The sequence below is a fragment of the Nothobranchius furzeri genome, chromosome 6 (assembly GCF_043380555.1).
Source record: "Nothobranchius furzeri strain GRZ-AD chromosome 6, NfurGRZ-RIMD1, whole genome shotgun sequence".
NCBI lineage: Eukaryota > Metazoa > Chordata > Actinopteri > Cyprinodontiformes > Nothobranchiidae > Nothobranchius > Nothobranchius furzeri.
In genome coordinates this window covers 53,241,785-53,260,992 of record NC_091746.1, presented here as the reverse complement: position 1 = coordinate 53,260,992, position 19,208 = coordinate 53,241,785, and the positions used below count along the sequence as shown (strand labels likewise).

General features: G+C 40.0%; 1 protein-coding gene across 2 annotated transcripts; it reads right to left on the bottom strand.

The window, feature by feature from the left end:
* Positions 1 to 783: 783 nt before the first annotated feature.
* On the bottom strand, positions 784 to 18,716 carry glis3 (GLIS family zinc finger 3). 2 transcript variants are annotated; one of them, XM_070552320.1, is made up of 9 exons: positions 18,200 to 18,716; positions 16,349 to 16,824; positions 15,735 to 15,888; positions 14,515 to 15,655; positions 7,354 to 7,515; positions 7,143 to 7,253; positions 4,442 to 4,559; positions 4,198 to 4,270; positions 784 to 922 (listed from the first exon to the last, which is right to left on the bottom strand). In XM_070552320.1, exons 2-9 carry the CDS (start codon positions 16,719 to 16,721, stop codon positions 832 to 834), a joined length of 2,223 nt encoding a protein of 740 aa, XP_070408421.1. In that variant the 5' UTR covers positions 16,722 to 16,824; positions 18,200 to 18,716; the 3' UTR covers positions 784 to 831. The 2 variants fall into 2 exon arrangements, with proteins under 2 accessions (XP_070408421.1, XP_015797483.3); XM_015941997.3 differs by lacking the exon at positions 784 to 922 and adding an exon at positions 2,101 to 3,672.
* Positions 18,717 to 19,208: the final 492 nt, after the last annotated feature.

Below are 19,208 nucleotides of genomic sequence, written 5' to 3'. Positions count from 1 at the left end.
GCCACCTGAAACTAGCACGTACTCTACGGAGGCTGGGTAAAAATAAGCAGGTAAACATTAAAATCCTCATTATGTTAATTAGGAAAGAAGCCGAGTTATAGAGTCAGATAGTGATGGAATGGAAAATAAAAGTGACAGCCTCTTCATTTCTATCTTCCTCATCATGCCTTTTCATTTATTATGAAATAAACAGACTTTTGGTTGATTTACATGCTTTTACTGTGAAATGCCATGAGGAGTTTCCAGTTTGAACGTTGACACTGAATCCTGCAGATGGGCACAGAGACACACAGAGATGGGTTTAAAAATTGCAGTAAAATAAAAATAAAACACTTCAAAAACTATTAGTGAATTAGTCAGTCTACCCCAGTTTATTTGGAAAAAGCTGCATTAACACTAACTTGACAATTTTTTTTTAAAATAAAAGAGAAAATGTCACTCCTTTATTGTTAAACAATGGTAATAATGCCTTTTAGAGAACTCTGTCAATGTTTCTGTTGATTCTAACAGCAATATAGCAGATCTACTTATAGAAGAGCAGAGAGAAACAAACTGATTGTGTCTAAAAATGAAAAGAAAGTCACCCGCCCTCTGCTTCACATCATAAAGACAAAGCGTACAGCACAACAGATAGCCGTGCACAAGAAAAATCTGGTTGTCAAACCACAAAAATATTTACAAGTCGCGAAGCTTACATAATTTTACTTTTTTTAAATAGTTTACAGTAAAACTCTTCTGTCTGTGTGCATTTTGACAAACCTGCTAACTGATGTGTTTATGAATCTTTGAGTACCTGGACTCACATGAGGAGGGGGAGCCGGTCGAGCTGCTTCAGATCACAGTTGTTCTGCAGGGATGGTCTACTGGGAGGTGGTGGGAGGCAGGTGGAGGAGCAAGGCCCGCGCTGATCCCCAGGGATGAGCTGATGATAAGAAGGATCAACAAACCTGAAATACTTAAACTAAAGTGAATATTTTACTCCTGCAGCTCAAAATGAAAACATGATGTATGTTTTCTTGTTAAAAAGGACTGAAAACCTTGAATAGCAAGGCCTTGATTTCTAACATTTGTGTTTTATTTCATGCTTTCAATGCTGTACTCATTTGGTTATGACTGAATGCAATTAGGAATTATATAATTTTCACAGATCGAGTGCATTTGGTGCATTCATCCTGGGTGCTCATGACTGGCATCTTTCTTTAAAATGTTATAAGATCCTTCTATTCAGTTAAAATAAAGCTATATCCATTTCTGGAATGGCACCACCAAAGTCCAAGGTTAATGAGAGGTTTGTAAGGCAGAATACTGTCTACCATCAATCACAAATAACATCATATCATCTGGAAGAAACGCTTGCTCAGTTTTACTTGTTGCATAAACTTGTTTGCTATATTTAGATATTTGATCACTTTGTAAAAACATTTGGGAATACCCTTTTAATGTTTTTGTCGAATTTTCATTTTCTGATTTGCATAAGTAGGTATGTATGGAAGAATATCATATTAATCATACCACATCTGTAAAGGATACTTTAGGCCCCTTTGTGATGGAAAATCTGCAAAGCTGTATTGAAGAGATTTTTTTCCCCTTAAGTGTCCAAAGATTCTTTAATGACATCTTGATAACAACCAGCTCAGTAGCCTAGTGGTAGAATGTCCGCCCTGAGACTGGGAGATCAGGGTTCGATTCCTGGTCGGGTCATACCAAAGACTTTGAAAAAATGGGACCCAATGCTTGATACTCAGCTTTAAGGGGTTGGATTGGGGGGTTAAACCCCCAAGTGGTTCCTGAGCGCGGCTTGACTGCAGCTCACCGCTCCCCCAGGGGATGGGTCAAATGCGGAGAACAAATTTCGCACACACATCAGTGTGTGTGACAACTAATAGGACTTTTAACTTTAACTTTATTTACTTAAAAAAGTTTGGCTTTTAGAAAAGTATTTCAACATTAACTTTTATTAGCAAAACACCTATAAAGGAGGGCTCCCACTTGACAATGCAAAGGATGCCAACTGACCACCCCGCAGTTTCAATGGTGCCTCAAGTATGATTATAGTAAGAGGTTAACATCTAATACTACACAATAGATTTACAAAAATATGCATTTTATCCACAACTTACAGTAAAAATAAATAAATAAATAAATAAATAATAACTAACTAACTAACTAACTAACTAACTAAAATTAGCCTTTTCCACCTGCAGGTCCTCCACCAGAGGACAGTTGACATTTACAAGGCTGGATATGATGTTTTTATGAAGGCACCAATCCTAATGTTCCATCTGGATATTTTAAAGCTGGGTGCATAGTTTAAAATGTTCCACTAACTACTAACTAACAGATCCACCTTTCCAGTGACCTAGTGGTAAAGTGTCCACCCTGGAAGATCAGGGTTCAAATCCCAGTCTGGTCATACCAAAGACTTTATAAAATGGGACCCAATGCCTCCCTGCTTGACACTCAGCTTTAAGGGGATGGATTGGGGGTGGGGGGTATATATCGCCCTTAAAATGACATAAAATCCTCCTCCTCCTCTCCTTGACATCACGCTACAGACCCCAGTTTTAAGAGAAGAATTATTTCCATGTGAATTTGCAACAAAAGACTAAAAGTGGTTAAAAAGTTGTATCTCTAATACATGCATTAAATAGGCTAAAGACTGAGTTCCTTTAATATCGGTGCTTTCATTTCAGTTTCATTGCATTGTTGCTTCCCATGAAACTGATTCAACGTTTCCTTTTCTGTATGACCCAGTTGTACTACAACCCAGCACAACAAAAAATATGACAAAAAAGACACAGCAGGATTTATACAGGAGATCATTATGGAGGTACATTTGGTGCAATAACACTTGTGTTTTGTTCCTGGGAACTTGAAGTCATAGAACCATCTGCTTGATGACCTAATATTGACGATGAAAATAATAAAACAAAACACCATTGAAAGTGTTTTATTCCTGGTTTGTAAATGACATAAATTAGCAACAAATGCACACAAGTCACTGTGAGATGTGCACATCTAGTTTCAGTAGTAGTAATATTTTTATTTAAATCGCACAGTAAAAAGTGTACAATATGTACAACATAAGACAATAAACTAAATAACAAAACACTAAGACAGTCACTGCTGCTTGAAAAGTAGTGGGAGGAAGAGTTTTAGTTTTTTTGTTTTATATCTGTCATTTGATTCTTTTTACATGAAATATTTACAAAACTTCACGCTCATAAAAAAAAAGTAAAAAAAGAAGAGATTACACAGCCAGTGGGTTTTTATATGATCCAGCTGTTGCAACAGCTGACATCCATGCTGTTAAGCATGACAAAGTAAAACTTTTCTTCGTTCTTGCATCCATCAATAATATTCAATTAGCCAATATTTTCTTTTAAATTTTTATGACACATTGAGGAAAGCAGTGTTTTACCAGAAAGTCTATAGAAAAAAGCTTCAGGGGTTTAACGACTGATTTAACACCTAAAAACCTAATTACAGTGCTCTCTCCTCGCCTATTTGACCTTACATTGCATTTTCTAGATTTCATGATTCACTTGTTGAATTCCTCAGCAGCTCTTGGCGGTGACTATAGCATCCATTGAGGCTGGTGCTGGGGACCAATGAGGCAGAGCAAGGTCCATTCTCACAGGTCCATTGTCTATGCTGCGGCCTACCGCTGATCTGAAAGCAATCCAAAGCAGCGAGGAGCCATGAGCATCTGGCTTTTCAGGACGACAGAAATCCTTTATCACTTCCTTTGAAGTAAGTAGATGAAGAGATGTTTTTTTTTATTCTGAGGACTGACAAGGGAAATAGGTTTCTGGCTATTCCCAACTCCCCCTGCTGAAAAAAATCTTCAATGACTCCAGCCCATACACACACACACACAGTAAACAAAGACAACATAAATGACTCAAAAACAAACTAAAAGTTAAGATAAGAATGCGTGGACACTCTGAAACTAGTCATTTTTGTTAAGAGTTTATAATTGGGGTGCCATGACAACAGGTGACTGTTCCAGCTCATCATAAGAGAACACTTTTTTAATTTGTTCTGCTTACAGTTTTAAAGATGCGAGCTGATTAATTAGCACTTTATGTTTTGACTGTTGGTGAGATCAACAAAACTGTAATTCTTGTTAAAATATACATGAATGTCAATCTTACCAGAATGTTTATTTGGTAATTAAGTCCCATAAAAACTAACCTGTAATTATCTTGTAAGGAGTCCATTAAAGCCGGGTGGGAAGTGCAGTAGGAACCTTGTCCTGGTGTTGCATCTGACAAGCAGGGATGACAGACATGGATGTGAATAGAGCATTAACCTATTATGGGCACATGGTTGCAGCGACAAAAGTGTTTGCATTTATCCCCCCACCCCCCTATTATCAAATGCATTTATGCAAACAGCTAGGGTTTATATGTGCTAGAGTATGACTCATGAGACGCACCAAGAGATGAGTTCACATTGTTGTCTAGCCTTGCCAGAGGGGAAAGGTTTGGATGTAGAGGGTGGATGGTTAAACAGTCCGTCATCGAGTCTTGGGTTGCATTAGCGGAGGATTTCATCTGTAGAAATCACAATGCAGAGATAAACAAAAAGATAGGAAGCACAGTATTAGTTTTCACAATGCCATCCATAATATCACTACTTAAACAGAAGAAATAAGAAGATCAGAAGCTGTGCTGATCACTTGTTGTAATTGTGAACAAATAGAACCAATTTTTTTCCTAAACAAAAACAAACAAACCATAGAACATGAAGTGATATGCCACGGCAGCTTTACTTCTATAGCACGTTTCGTACACAGAGGCCATTCAATGCACTTTCCATTAACGAGAATAGCATGAACTTTTAAAGAAATGTGACAAGACAATTAAAATTCACAAACGCATGTAGATCAAATAAAATAAACAAATTCATTTTAGATTTAAGAATCAGAAAAATTGCAAAGTTAAAGGGTGAGCAGTTACAGTGCAGTTGCTTCACAGCTTTTTTTCTGCAATTGCATTGAGCAGTTGTTCTGCTTTTGACAATGAAAGTTTTCCTGTAACATTAAATAATAAAATAATATCCAAACTGCAGTAAAATTTTATAAAAAACATAGATTGCATACATATGACTCGGACTTGCTTGCTAGTTAGCTAGCTAATTATTTCTAAAGCTGAATAAAGGTCTCACTTGCGCAAAATAATTGTTTATTTATGCTCAAAACATTTTCAAGCTTATCTGAACACATAGTTGTAAACATTTTGTAATCACAATATTTATTTTCACCTGTAAATTTTTGCAAAAGTTTACAAGTTTATCTTACTGCATGGCACAACTGAGAACCTAACATAATCCCGATGTCCTCAAACAAGTACTTCAAAAACAAAATAAAAGAAAATTTTTAAAATAAAACACTGCAATTGATAAAGGGGATGTGAACAGAGGAGGAGCGTACAGCTCACGATTTTCGTGAGCGATCCACTTCTCGGTGCTCCGCAGCTGGTGTGTTCCAGGCGTAAGTCGAGACGCCCAGACATCCCTCTCCCCAGGTACTTGAGCCAGCTCTTCCAGGGGAATCCCAAGGCATTCCCTGGCCAGCTGAGAGACATAGTCCCTCCAGCATGTCCTGGGTCTTCCCTTGGGTTTCCTCCCAGTTGGACGTGCCCGGACAACCTCATCAGGGAGGCGTCCAGGAGGCATCCTGACCAGATGCCCGAGCCACCTCAACTGGCTTCTCTCAATGTGGAGGAGCAGTGGGTCTACTCCCATCCCTCCCGGATGACCGAGCTTCTCACCCTATCTCTAAGGGAGAGCCCAGACACCCTGCGGAGAAAACTAATTTCGGCCACTTGTATCCGCAATCTCATTCTTTCGGTTTAGATAAGCGGGAGGAAACAAGTTTTAACCAGCCCAGTCATTCTCCTGACTTGGCTGTACTCCTTTAGCTTTAGCTTAGCATAAAACACAGTAAGTGAATGGATCCAACTAGCATTGGGAGTGAAAACTTCCTTCACTCAGTAGTGACCCCAATTCTGCTTGATGACTTCAATAATCAGACTGACTGCAAATGAAAAAAAAAGTAACGTGAAGGAATCACAGGCGCCATTTTATACTCGGGACTACTTTATGGCAAAGCGCAGCCATAAGCTTCCACTATAGCCCCTACTGCACTCTGGAAGCATCAGCGACATGGAACATCAGTGGAACGTCACTTCTTCGAATAGAATCCATTAAAGTCTATGGGGGTGATTCAAACCAGCCGCGACGCCGCAATTTTCAGGTGCGTCCCAGAAGCGAAAGATAGGATCAGGTTCTATTTTTGCAGCAAGCCGCTTCTGGGACACGACAATTCCCACAGTTAACATAGGGCTAGACTGGAAATCACACACGGTTTCAGTGTAAAATCCCTGGTAATTTTCAAAATAAAAGTTTATAGCAGCAATGTGAATTCATATCTATGCAGATTATTTCAATACAAGTGGTGTAACAGTGTATATACTCTCTGCATCATTCGAGACGTGCAGCGGTGTGTTTTTCATGGTTTTAATCCTGGCAGTGGAGAAGATCAACATCATGGGACATCAAACTGCAATATAAAAACGGATTTCCTTCTTTTGGCTTTAATGGCGGATGGTAAAAACTCAAGGGATTGAATTGATCTCGTGAGTCGAGCGAGGAGACGAGTGGAGAAGCAGCTTCGTGGCTGAGACTCTCCCGGTGTGCACTGGAGTGCAGCGGTTGTCCTGACTCGTGAGTAAACCTTTCCGCTACCATTCCGCACCGCTGATGATTCCAGTGTGCAGTAGGGGTCAGGTGCAAGGCAGCCCAAGACTAAAATGGCATCTGTGATTCCTTGACGTTACCAATTACATTAATTTGCAGTCAGTCTAATTATTGAAGTCACCAAGCAGAATTGGGGTCACTACTGAGTGATTTTAAGGAAGTTTTTACTCACAATGCTAGTTGGATCCATTCACTTACTGTGTTTTATGCTAAGCTAAAGGTAAAAATAGTACAGCCAAGTCAGGAGAATGACTGGGCTAGTTAAAACTTGTTTTCTCCCACTTCTCTAACTTTGGGAAAAACGTCAACAGACAAAATTTCAATTTTCAGTGGAAAATCATTTAAAAGTGACATTTTTGTACAAATGTATTACTTGCCTTCTTCCTTAACTGCCGTTCTTGACTAGAATGAGACTTCATGTGTTTCCTTAAGGAGCTGGGATCGGTGTAACGTTTTGCACAGCCTGGCACCTGGCACGCATATGGTTTCTGTACCACAGAAACATATAGGCACATATGGAAGTCCGCTGTGATGCAAAAGAATCAAAATACCATCCGTAATTAGCCTCTCGTTTGTGCCGCCACTCACCGTGTCCAGGTGTGTGCGCTGGTGTTTGGCTCTGTCACTTGAGTTGCTGAAAGCCTTGTGGCATCCGGGGTGCTGGCACTCGTAGGGCTTCTCTCCCGTGTGGCTGCGAAGGTGGATCTTTAGGTTTTCAAGCCGAGAGAATGCCTTGTTGCAGCCTTCAAACTGCATAAAATAACAGAAAAACACATTAGTTTGAATCAAAGCAGGACAATGGACAGATTTTAGAAGTTGTATTTTCTTATTTTACTGTTGTTTTATCATAAATTAGACCAGAATTCATGTGATTTATTCTTGCTGTTTGATGAAAATTGTACAAAAAAAACTTTTCTCTGGAGTGTGGGAAAAGATAAAATAAAGTATAGAAACAAATGTGTCACTTATCTAGCACTGAAGGTAATTTTGTGACACTGAGATATCATTACTGTGACACTGATGTGTTGAAGTGGCTCTAATAAATAAAAGCATGACTCAACACAGAGTCTCTACTTTCATACAGTGTTGCAGTTTCAAATTCATTTTACCCTTTGCATAAATGTCAGCTGAATGTTGTACGACCAGCAGGGGGCAGTGTTCATACATGCATGACTATATAGCTTTGTGTCATTAATCTTTTGTCTTTCATCACCTTGACAGCAGTTTGCAGCAATCAGTGAAAAAAAACGTTAAAAAACATTAAAAAAACATATATTAGCACTAAAACTGAGAAAAGGCATCATGTGATCAGATCATGCAGACAGACTCAGGAAAAAACAGATCCAACTCCTGTAGCAATCCCAGGCAACAACCCAACTTGTTGCAGATTTATGTGACCAGTGACTTCACTCCTAAAACATGCAAATCTTTCAATTTTTTCTGAAGAATCCGGGAACGTGTTCGCCCTCTTCCTGGGGGGTTGTGGGAGGTAGAGGTGTTTGGCATGCCCTGACCAAGCCTAATGAACTAAACACACAGACCGTGTCTTGTGTTGTTATTTTTCCTTCAAGACTGGATTCCTCACATACTAATACCTCATAACTACCACAGCCAAATTAACTATTTTCCCTCTACTGGTGTATTAAACATATTTGTCATTCTTTCTCTTGATACAAAAGTTATTTTCTGTCAAAATAGCTCCAACAAACTCGTCTAGATTCTGGAATAGATATTGAAAATAGATTTCTGTTACCTTTTATTTCCAAAGAAACTGTTAAGCCAGAATGATGTTTTGTCAGTTATGGAGGCTGAATATAGAAAATATTTCACATTTGGTCAAAGCGACCCAACTAAACAACAACAGAAGAGGGAGGCTAAATAATAAAACGAATATCACACAATCTGTTTCTACTCACATGATAATTCCTTTTCCAAATTTAAAATGGGAACGCAAAGCAAAAGAAAAGAAGACGCCTTAAGAAAACTAGCACAGGGATAAATAAGTCTCTTAGCACGAAACCAGACAGGCGAGCAAGAATCAACATGAGGCTAAAATTCTGACAGGACTCCAGGCCAGTCCAGAGGTAACTCTGCTACTTGGTGTTCAAATTCAAATTCAAAAATTCAAAAAATACTTTACTAATCCCAGAGGGAAATTAGAGCAAGTGCTCTCAGGTCCGATCATTCTGGATTCCCAGTTTCACAAGTGGTACTCATGCATCTTTGCTCTTGTTGTTTCAACTTTTTTTTTTGTGTAAACACATCTCCAACACATTCTCTGTCAAAATGTACAATTTATTGCACCTTAAGTATGTTATTTGGAAATTTAAAGGTGTGGTAAACTCGTTTTTTCAATACATTTGCTGTGGTCTCAGGTAGAAATGAATGCCTTGCAAGCTGTACTCGGGGCACAAAATGCCCAGAAATGTTCGGATCAACACAAGCAATTCTGCTGCAGCAGGCAGCCTGCACAACACGGCAGGTTTAGCAGTCTTATTTCCTGATATTTGGACATCTCGGATTGGATACCAGCAACGCGATTCTACCAATAACTTGCAACAGGGATTTATTAATCTCCATAAATAACACAGGCCTGGGGGAATTTCTCCTGTGTGATGGTGTTGCTAATGCTAACGATTAGCTTCTGCTAGTCAGGATGTTGACTGCTGATTCCTGAACGTTAAAACAGCAGCATGAAAAACTCAGAGTGACCGATTATAATCAGAAATGGTTTTTCTGAGTTCCACACCTTTAAGGTACAATCCCCATCCAAATGTTTACCTACATTTTACCTAAAGGATAAATCATCTTGTACAGCATCTTTCTGAGAGAGAGCAATTTACTCTAGTCATTCACATTGTGGTCACAGCTGCCATGGGGCACTCCGACAGAAGCAAAGCCACGTCCCTCTGCCCACCACCAGCAAGTAAAGATGGTGAAGTGTCTCGCTCAAAGACACAACGACAGACATGGATGGAGCTTGTGTTTGAACTGGCAACCCAACGGTTAAAGGGCGAACTCCTAACACATGAGCAATCACCACCCTGTGAAATAGTGATTAGGGACGCAGCCCAGGCAAAAGAAATTTTCCACTAAGAAAAAAGTCTCACACTTAAATATTTTCCTTGCCTGTCTTTAGCATCGATTACAGCACACTTTGGATGTGGCATTGCCACCAGATTTACTTCCATCCAGTCTTCCATTCATTTTCACTAAGGTGTTGTCTTGATGATGGGAAAGTCTGCTGAACACGCTAGGCCTTTTTTGTAGCCAGCAAGCGAATATTTTCATGACACCAAACAGAAAATTGTATACGAAGAACAAAAAGTAATGTTACCTATAGTGCTTAGAAACTATGACAGGTAGTGCAAACGTCACTGTGTTGGGTCATGTTAAACAATAAATCTCGACTCAACTCGAACTGTATGGTTTACCAAGTGTTGTATATATTAGAAGGAAGATGTGACAACTCCATTTATGTGAGCATTAAAGCAGGTGTTCGGCATCAATCAACAACAAGACGCTTTTGTGATGATAAACCTTTTAAACAATATATTCCAATTTTGGTGTAAAACCCTGCTAATCACAACTTTTCAGGTTATGTCTTGCCTCTTTCAGCAAAACAATGCAAACCCACAAAAAATGTATGACTATTATTTGCACAGTCTTGACTTGTCACCCATTATAAACACCAGTCCTTCCATTTCCTGTACTTGGATTTTCCTGTTTGGGATCGTAAGTGGGCTGAAGTCTATCCCAGCTGTTAATCAGATGAAAGGTCACCTAACCCCAAACAGGCCGTCAGCTCATCACAGAGCCAACACAAAATACACAACCACGTGTTCTTACTCATTATGTCAATTTAAAATCAACAAGCTAGCTAAGACGATCACGTGCACAAGGTGTGAATGCAAAAGTCTTTTTTCATTACTGAAATGTTTGCTCTTATGTTTGGAAACATACAGTCATTCAAGTCAGCTACGATGAACCAGTTCCAATAAGAAGAAAATCTTTCATATGTGCAATCCACACAAACAGTAAACCTATCTTTGTGAAAACGTACTTTGGAAAAAATAAGTGTTAGAATCTTTAAAAGAGGAACAAACATGTAAAGGCCAACTTTACACATAGTTTTAATACATCTGCAGTGGTCTCTAGATGGAATGGATGCCTTGTAAGTTGTTCTCTGGGGAATAAAAGCTCTGATGCACCTGTTTGAGGATGTAGAAAACAGCTGGAGGAGAAAGTATCTTCAGACGGCATGATATTTGGACATCTCGCCTCTGATTGACTAACAGCAACAGGGGGCGTGTCCAGGGAGTGGCCTGGGGTAGCACATGCCACCCTTAGAATCTGATTGGCCACCCCAGGTGCCACCCCACTGTTCCAGTTTAAATTGACTTAACATTGTCGACAAAAGGCTTGGGTTGTAAACTCCAAAATAGTGTGTGGTTGCATGCACCTTTCACCTTGTTTTCTAGCCCAGGTATGTAGTATTAATATTATTTAATATTTTTTCATATTCACATACATAATATTTAGAGTCCCACTCAACTCCAGTTGGTAATGCAACAAGAAGTGACTTGCTAACCACCACAAAAGTAGAAGATGAAGAGGGAAAAAAATGGTGATTGTGCAATGTGAAACTCAAAAATTCACTAGAAAGTAAATAAATAAACGATTTGCGTAAATGAATAAATAAGCACAACCATTGGTGCCACCCATGAATAAACAAGTGCCCCACATGGGCCACCCCATTTTAAAAGTCCTGGACACGGCTCTGAACAGCAATGCAACTCTACCAAGGACTCAATTTGCTCTGCAACATTGATGTTTCAGCTCCACAAAAAAAAAAAAAAAAAAAACCTGAAGGAGTTCTGCAGTATGGTGGAGTTACTAATGCTAATAATTAGCTCCAATGACCCGAGACGTTCTCTGCTGTTTCCTGGACGCTATACCAACAGCAGCCTTCCTTGTTGCGAGCCAAGATGGCTGTGTCCATGAATGTTAATTGACAGCATGACGTAGATCTGTCAGGCTTTTCTGAACCTAGCATTTTCCTTCTCTTTTCTGTCAGAAGCTAAAGCAGGAAATAGGGGTAGAAGACTATTTTCACATTCAGCCTGCATGTTAAACTCAGAGTGACTCTTCATTTAAAAAAAGAATTTGTGGTTTCTCAGTGAGCTTGCTCTTTAATGTATAAATTGCAGTTGCACACAAATGGTGTGCTGTATCCAAATTTATGAAGTGTGATATGGAGACATATAGAGACAAGTCTGGACCTGTCCCTTATGTTCAGCGTGTAACAAGAGAGGAAAAACGGCTTTTACATTTTCTGTTTCCACCCACTCATCCATTTTTTTACCTTTGAGTTTATAACTCATCCTCAATCTTATTCAACTGAATTAAAACTGTTTGAGTAAAGAGAGAAAAAAGTCCAGAACCCTGGAATTTGGCTAATCTTGAGTTAAATAAATATATATAAAAATGAAAGCGTAATAAGAATATTGTTCAAGTTTTTTTTATTACTCTAAATATTTCTAAAAAGAACAATAAGTATGAGTTTTACTTCTTGTTTCTAGTTGTTCCCTTAAATCTTCCACTGTCAGATGAATCCAGAGAACGATACAGCACCATGGCAACAGAGCTGGCTTCAGGTAATAAGTGAGTATTTTGGAGCAGAAGGTCGACTGCAGGTATGCATGAAGTTAATAATTATCTCGGTGAAAGCACCAACATGGAGTGTGTTTGTTAATTACTCAGCCAAGTCTCACATGCTTCCTCAGAGGCAACAAGGAACAGAAAGAAAACTATGTGATCAATAAAAACGTTATAGTGCAGATTCTGTTTCTTCTAACCCTGAACCCATCCGTAAGAGAGGTTTGATCAAACCACTCAATAAATGCTAGACCGACTTCTACGTCACTGATCTGAAAGACTGTAAAATAACTCTGAAAGGTTCCAACGTCCTTTGAGTGAATAAGTGGCCATGCAACAGATCAATTGTGCCCACAAAACATCAGAAGGCTGTAAAAAAATTTTAGTTTATGTTTACTCTGTAGATTTTGAAGTAATGGAAGTCACATTAGGATGTGGATGACCAACAAATCCTTCAGGGAGAATTCCTTTAAGAATTACACACCCCTGGCTGCAAAACCAAACTCCTTCAGGAAGATTTAGGAAAGTCTAGAGAAGTGGTGTGCAATGGAATAACTTTCAAAACTGTGATCTTCATAGACGAGTGACTGGAAGAAAACTTTTCCAAGAAACTCCCAACAAGTTAAGCATCAGAGGTTTGTAAACAAAAACAACAGCGGCCTTTAAAATATTTTTTCAGAAACCATAAAAGAAGGAAGTAATTTACCTTATTTTCTTGAGCACATGTGGTGGCTTTTAATTTTTATTTATTTCAAAGGATGCATTTTCCCCAATCTCTAGCTCCAAGGTTGCACATAAGCACAGTCGTAATAAGCATTAAAAGATAGTAACAAATCTTTTGAGAAAGAGCAGTTTGGCATCCTGAATAAAATCCATCCTCCAGGCCAAAAAAGGTAAACAGTAAAGTACTAGATTACTGTGGCATCACCTTTCTAGAACTACAGCCAAGTTTTTCAGACTTGGTGAAGCCGTGGCTGCTGACAGCTCCAACAGCTACTAAAGGATCATTGTGCCATGCCAAATACAAAGTGCTAGACCCCTTTTTGTGCTTATTTAACAACTATATCATTGAGGTAATTCTCATGCCAGTTGTCACAGAGCTCTGCTAATTGCACCATGGCTTAAGTTAAAAAGAGAGGGAGGCCATATTTGATCCAAACCTTGGCTAAATCTCATTGCACATGAAGGCGTTTACCCTGACAAAGGCTGTTCTTTTGGCTGCCTGCGGTATTAAACTCTTCATCTCGATACTGTGGCCTTGAATGGCACAAACCAATTCAAACTTAGCTCCACCATTCATCATGCGTCTGCTTTGAAGGCATTTAGTCGTCCATTTCACTTTCAAGTAGAAAAAATGTCATCAGAGTGAAAGGGACTTTTGCTATATTTGCATTTGGAGGAAAGAAACTCAAGACAGAAAAACTTAGACAGCAACCCATTACTTTGTTCTTTTTTTTGTGCGGTTTAGTAAAAAAATTAGTTTTTTACCTGACATGTTTCAACTGACGCCTCTAGTCATCATCAGAGATCGCCGGTGTTAGTAGCGTTCCTTCCATTTATCCGCAGACAGCAGAGGACGATGTCAATGTCCTCCTTGCTGATGGCACTGTCTCATGCGTGGTCCAATGTGAATACTCCATCGTCTCTGTTCATGGTTTTGTGTGTAAGTCTCCATATTTCTATCACTTCTTTGATCCATCTTTTGTATTTTTGTTGTTCTGTGTTTATGATCCGTGTACTGTCCCAGTCCACTGAATGGTTTTCCTTTGTGCAGTGGTCGGTTACGGCTGTTTTCTTTATTGTACTTTATGCTTCTTGTGGGCTTCTTGCGGGCAGTAGAGGGCGACATCGTCCTCTGCTGTCCGCAGATGAACGGAAGTGACGCCACCAACACCGGCGATCTCTGATGATGACCAGAGCCATTAGTCGAAACATGTCAGGTTGAAAAATAATTTTTTACTAAACTGTGTAAAAAAAGAACAAAGTAATGGATTATAAAGTTAAACACAGAACGGACGTACAAAAGAACTTAGAGAGCAAGCTTCTGAATTCAGAAGGAAGGACTAAAAGAGACTTGTGTGCAAGTTGTACCGAGCATTTGTTGGGTTTCTCTCCTGAATGAACCCTCATGTGGATAAGAAGTTTGTATCGGGCGTTGAATGGCTTGAGTTTGCGTGGACATCCCACCCAGTAGCACGTGAAATCCTCAGCCTTTTGCTGGTCCACGTGCACCTTCTCTATGTGCCTTACCAGCTCCTCCTTTTGGTCACAAACCGTGCTGCAGTCCAACCACCTGCAGCAATGGGTGCCATAGTCCTCCACCTCACCTTCCTCCTCCTCCAGCATCGGAATCTGGGGTAAAAACCCAACTCCGTGCCTGTGTGGAAGCATGGGGCCTGAGACAGGGTTCTGAGAAGAAGCCTTAATTTTGAAGGGATGTTTGGAGATTTTTATGTGTTGGTGTGAGTGGTACGGTGGTGGTGGTCCTTGTGGAGTAGCAGCCTCTTGTATAGTGTCCAACAGCGTTGGCTCTAACATTAGAGGTGGGAGAATGTTGTTGAAAGTTTGGCTGCAGCTGCCTGAAGTCGTCTCCAGGATCCCTCCTTTGTCTGGAAGGCACTGCTGCTCCACCATCATGTTTGCCATCTGGCCTTCCAGACCCAGTCCCTCTTCAAGCATCTGCAAACGGCCACACTCTGACTGTGGGGCCAAGGCTTGTGAGAAGCTGGCTATGCTGCAGGGATGGTTCTGGGGTATACAGCGACCTCTCACCCCCAAGAAGTGACCATATCCTTCAGACTGAACTGGTGAGAGAGTGCAGTGGGAGGATGGAGAGCTGCGGGAACCATTGACATAGGCCACAAGGGAGGTTGGCGAGGTGCGTATGATGGCATTGAAATCAATACCCATGACATCAGACAAAGGCGACGTGGAGAGGGCTCTCTTCTTTGCACGAGATTGTTGGGGGCTTCCAGCCTCAGCTGCAAATAGGTACGAGGGAAGGGAGGCAGAGGTGCTTGTGCCACCCGATACGGTCGTGCCCGACATGGCAGTTCCAGGAGACAGGCTGAACTGTTCGCCACCCTCATTGGCCTGGGTAGAGCTCTGAGTTACTCCCAGGGGAGGAAGCACACGGTAACCATATGGCCAGTCATGTTTGCCACTAAACACTGACTGTGTTTCAAACAGGCTGAGGGTAGTTGATGCCAGGGACTCTCTGGACAGTAATGACCTGAAAGAGATCATTTTTATTTTATTTTCAGGAACTTTTTGCAAGCGCACCATCACATGGACCCACTGACGGTGCTCACCTGGCATCGGTGTTCGGAACCGGCATGCTATGATACGATGGGAGCTGAGGCACCGCGGGGTATTGCTGGCCTGACAGAAAACTACAGGTCAGCGTTTGGCTAGCACCAGCTGCCTCACTGCATACACCCCCATCGGACCCAGGCGCTGCAGAATCTGCTGGACACAAGCCAATTATTTAGTAAAAAAAATATACAAGTGAAAGCAGAACAAAAGCTTTTATCCACATTTAAAACAGAACTAACTCAAACGCAAAGCTTACAAACTGGATGGTGGATTCATTTTCCTCATTAACCTAAACAGAGCCGAGATACTCTGCTCCGTTAATCATTTACACGGTTTTCACCTCCCACCACATGACTGTAGAACTTTTAGGTTCGGATTTTATGCCTGATAAACTATCTGTAAACAAAATAAATGGTTTAGCAAGATGACAGTGAAGTGAGATCATAGTAAATTACTTTAACTTCTGATTTCTTTTGGGTGAAATGTGCTTTCAATGAATGAGTGACTACGTTAACGTGTAATTCAAACGGCTGTTAGAGCAGAGCTTCGGTTTCCTCCTAACAACTGGTTCTGCTGGATTTTCTTAACTTTTCCTGGGTGATGCCTTTACCTGTAAAGCTGTGGATGGAGGAGCTGTGTCTTCTTGGTTTGGCAGTGGTTGCTGTTGTTTTTAGGGAATGCTGAGCAGGTTGTTGCATCTGTGTTGTAGTGGACTCATTTGGATGTTGTCTGTTGTTCAACACCTGTCCCCGGAAGCTCAGGGCAGGCAGGACAACAGGGCCTCCGCTTTGTTTCCCTGATGTAAAAGTTTGGTCAGTTCCTCTTTTCACTTTCTCTGTCCTCCCTGTGGATGAGTAAAGTCTGGCTTGTTGAGGAGAAGACACGGGCATCCTGATGGATTGGGACTGGTGTCCTCTAATGATACTTAGTGATGGGGACATATTGCAAGGAGACACTAGGAGCTGGCAGCCCTTTCCACTCATGGTTGAAGTAAATTCCTCAGGGGGTATGTGCTCATGAGTGAGCGGCAGGGTTATTGTGTTTTCAAAGTTTGCTGTGAAAAGAAACTGAATCCAAGGTAAACACCTAGAAAAAGATAAACAGACCATAATTAGGCATCGGGAAAATTCCAACTAGAAACCCTTGACAGATTTATCAAGTATATTCCTTTATGTCACACATCACTGTTTCAGTTCAACAAACAAATATAACCTTATTAAATACAAAATTACTTATGATATTAAGTGTTAAGGAACAAACATGAGCCAAATGGCTTAATTTTTCTTAAATCAGCAAACATATGTTAATATCAGACAAAGATAGTTGGAGAACTCAAAGGCCTGTCTCACATTTGCCCCCAGAAAACCATCCCCAATACTGTTTCATTCCCTGTACACTTGGGCTAAACCTAACTCTGTGTGGGGAGCCTAACTCCTCCCTTTCAGGTCGGCTCATGTAAGTGAATAAGGCTAAAATAGTTATTTTCAGGTCTGCTTTGCTTGAATCACACGCAAGTTGTGCTTCAATTAAAACGATAAATAAATCTGTTTGTTTCTACCAAGGTCTCGTTTGAGGATGAGTGGGGATAGGGCCTTCTCAGTGTCGGATCCAAAGAAACAAGCATCTTCTGTTGATCAGGGATGATCTGGCTTTTACCTCTGTGTTAGCTCTGTGTTGTTAGCTTTCTCCCGTTCTCATTTTATTTGTCTTATTGTGTTTTTGTGCTTCTTTTATGTTGTTTTATCAGTTTTATTATGTCTGTACAGCACCTTGGTGGCATATTCTATGTCTGTAAGGTGCTAGATAAATAAAAGTATAGTTTAAAGTTGTGTTTCGACAACGTCTTTCATGTTATTTGAGATTTATTAGCTTGTAAAGGTCCGTAATTAAAGTGACTACAAATCAGAAGTCAATTTTTCACATAAAACCTGAAATAATTTTTGCCGACTATCAAAAACGAGCACTTCACTTCCTTTGCATCAAAACATGTCTTTAAAAATACACGGACATCATATGTTAAAATCCATGGCACATATCAAACTTTTATCATTTTTGACAATAGAATTAACCGGAAGAAGCTGGCCATGACTTGGGCTCCTTATTTCAGAAAAAGAACATAGCTGCAGCCAAACATGGTGGTGGTACTGTGATGATCTGGTGCTGCAGTGCAGCTTCAGGACCACTATCTATCTATCTATCTATCTATCTATCTATCTATCTATCTATCTATCTATCTATCTATCTATCTATCTATCTATTGGTATCTATCTATCTATTTTTTCTGAATACATTGTCTTAACTATAATATAAGGTAAATTTTAAATGTTAAATAATTTTATGGGATCATAATTATCAGGATGCCAACTATCTGCTCAGTTTAACCACTAAACGTTAACAGCAAACAAATAAAAATTAAAAAAAAAAACGCCAGTTTCACTTCGTCCATGGCGCGTGAACTCACCTTTTACCGTTTCCACATCACATCGGAGCTGCGACTTTAACATAGAGTTGTTGAAACTTTGGTACAAGTCTGAGAGCAGGCGGCTCTCCGCTCCCCAGCTTCCCTGCTCTCTCATTCAGGAACTTTTTTTTTGGTCGCCCTTCTTCCCGGTTACACTTTCGCCCTTGGCACGGCTGCTTGAGAATTACATCATTCAAAACCAAGTGCAGCTTACGAGTAAATTATTAAGGATGCTTTTGCGAGTTTACCGGTCACGCGCCGTTTCCAGCTGTGTGCGTTTGTGCGCGTGACTTTACAGTAAGTGAGCGCGCGACTCATGCGACTAGAACTGTTGGCACGCAAGTGTTTACCTGAAAATAATAATGAATTAAATATAATTCTTTCAAAATTTTGCATGAACACAACCAGATTTTCCCACTCAATACAAAGAAAACCAACAACAACAACAACAACATTATTATTATTATTATTATTACTACTACTATGAATAATAATGATAATAATAATTTACTTCAGCAAATTGAATCCTTTACAAACTGCAAAAATAAATTAGAATCTCAATCAAAGTTGGAGATGCATTTGACATAAACATTAAAACGTAAGTAAGTAAGAAAATTTTATTTATATAGCACTTATCTCAGACATAGAATTACAAAGTGCTTCACATAGATCAAAACAAAAATAAAACATAAAGTCATAAAAAATGTCTGAGATGCTAAATATTAATATATAAAATGCAAGTATAAATTTTCTTAGGACTAAACCCCGTTTTGCTACAGAACAGCTTTAATTATTTGTTGAACAATCGAATTGCTCCATAAAGGCATCACACAGGTGCAGCAGATTTATCAGTTCTACACCCATGCAACAATATTCAGGTAGGCTGTGGTGTCTAAACCATGCTCAGGTGGTACTAAAGGGTCCAAAGGGGGCACGAAACATCTCCCCCACACCATGACAACACCGGCAGCAGCCTGAAGTGTTGATACAAGGCAAGATGGATCCATGC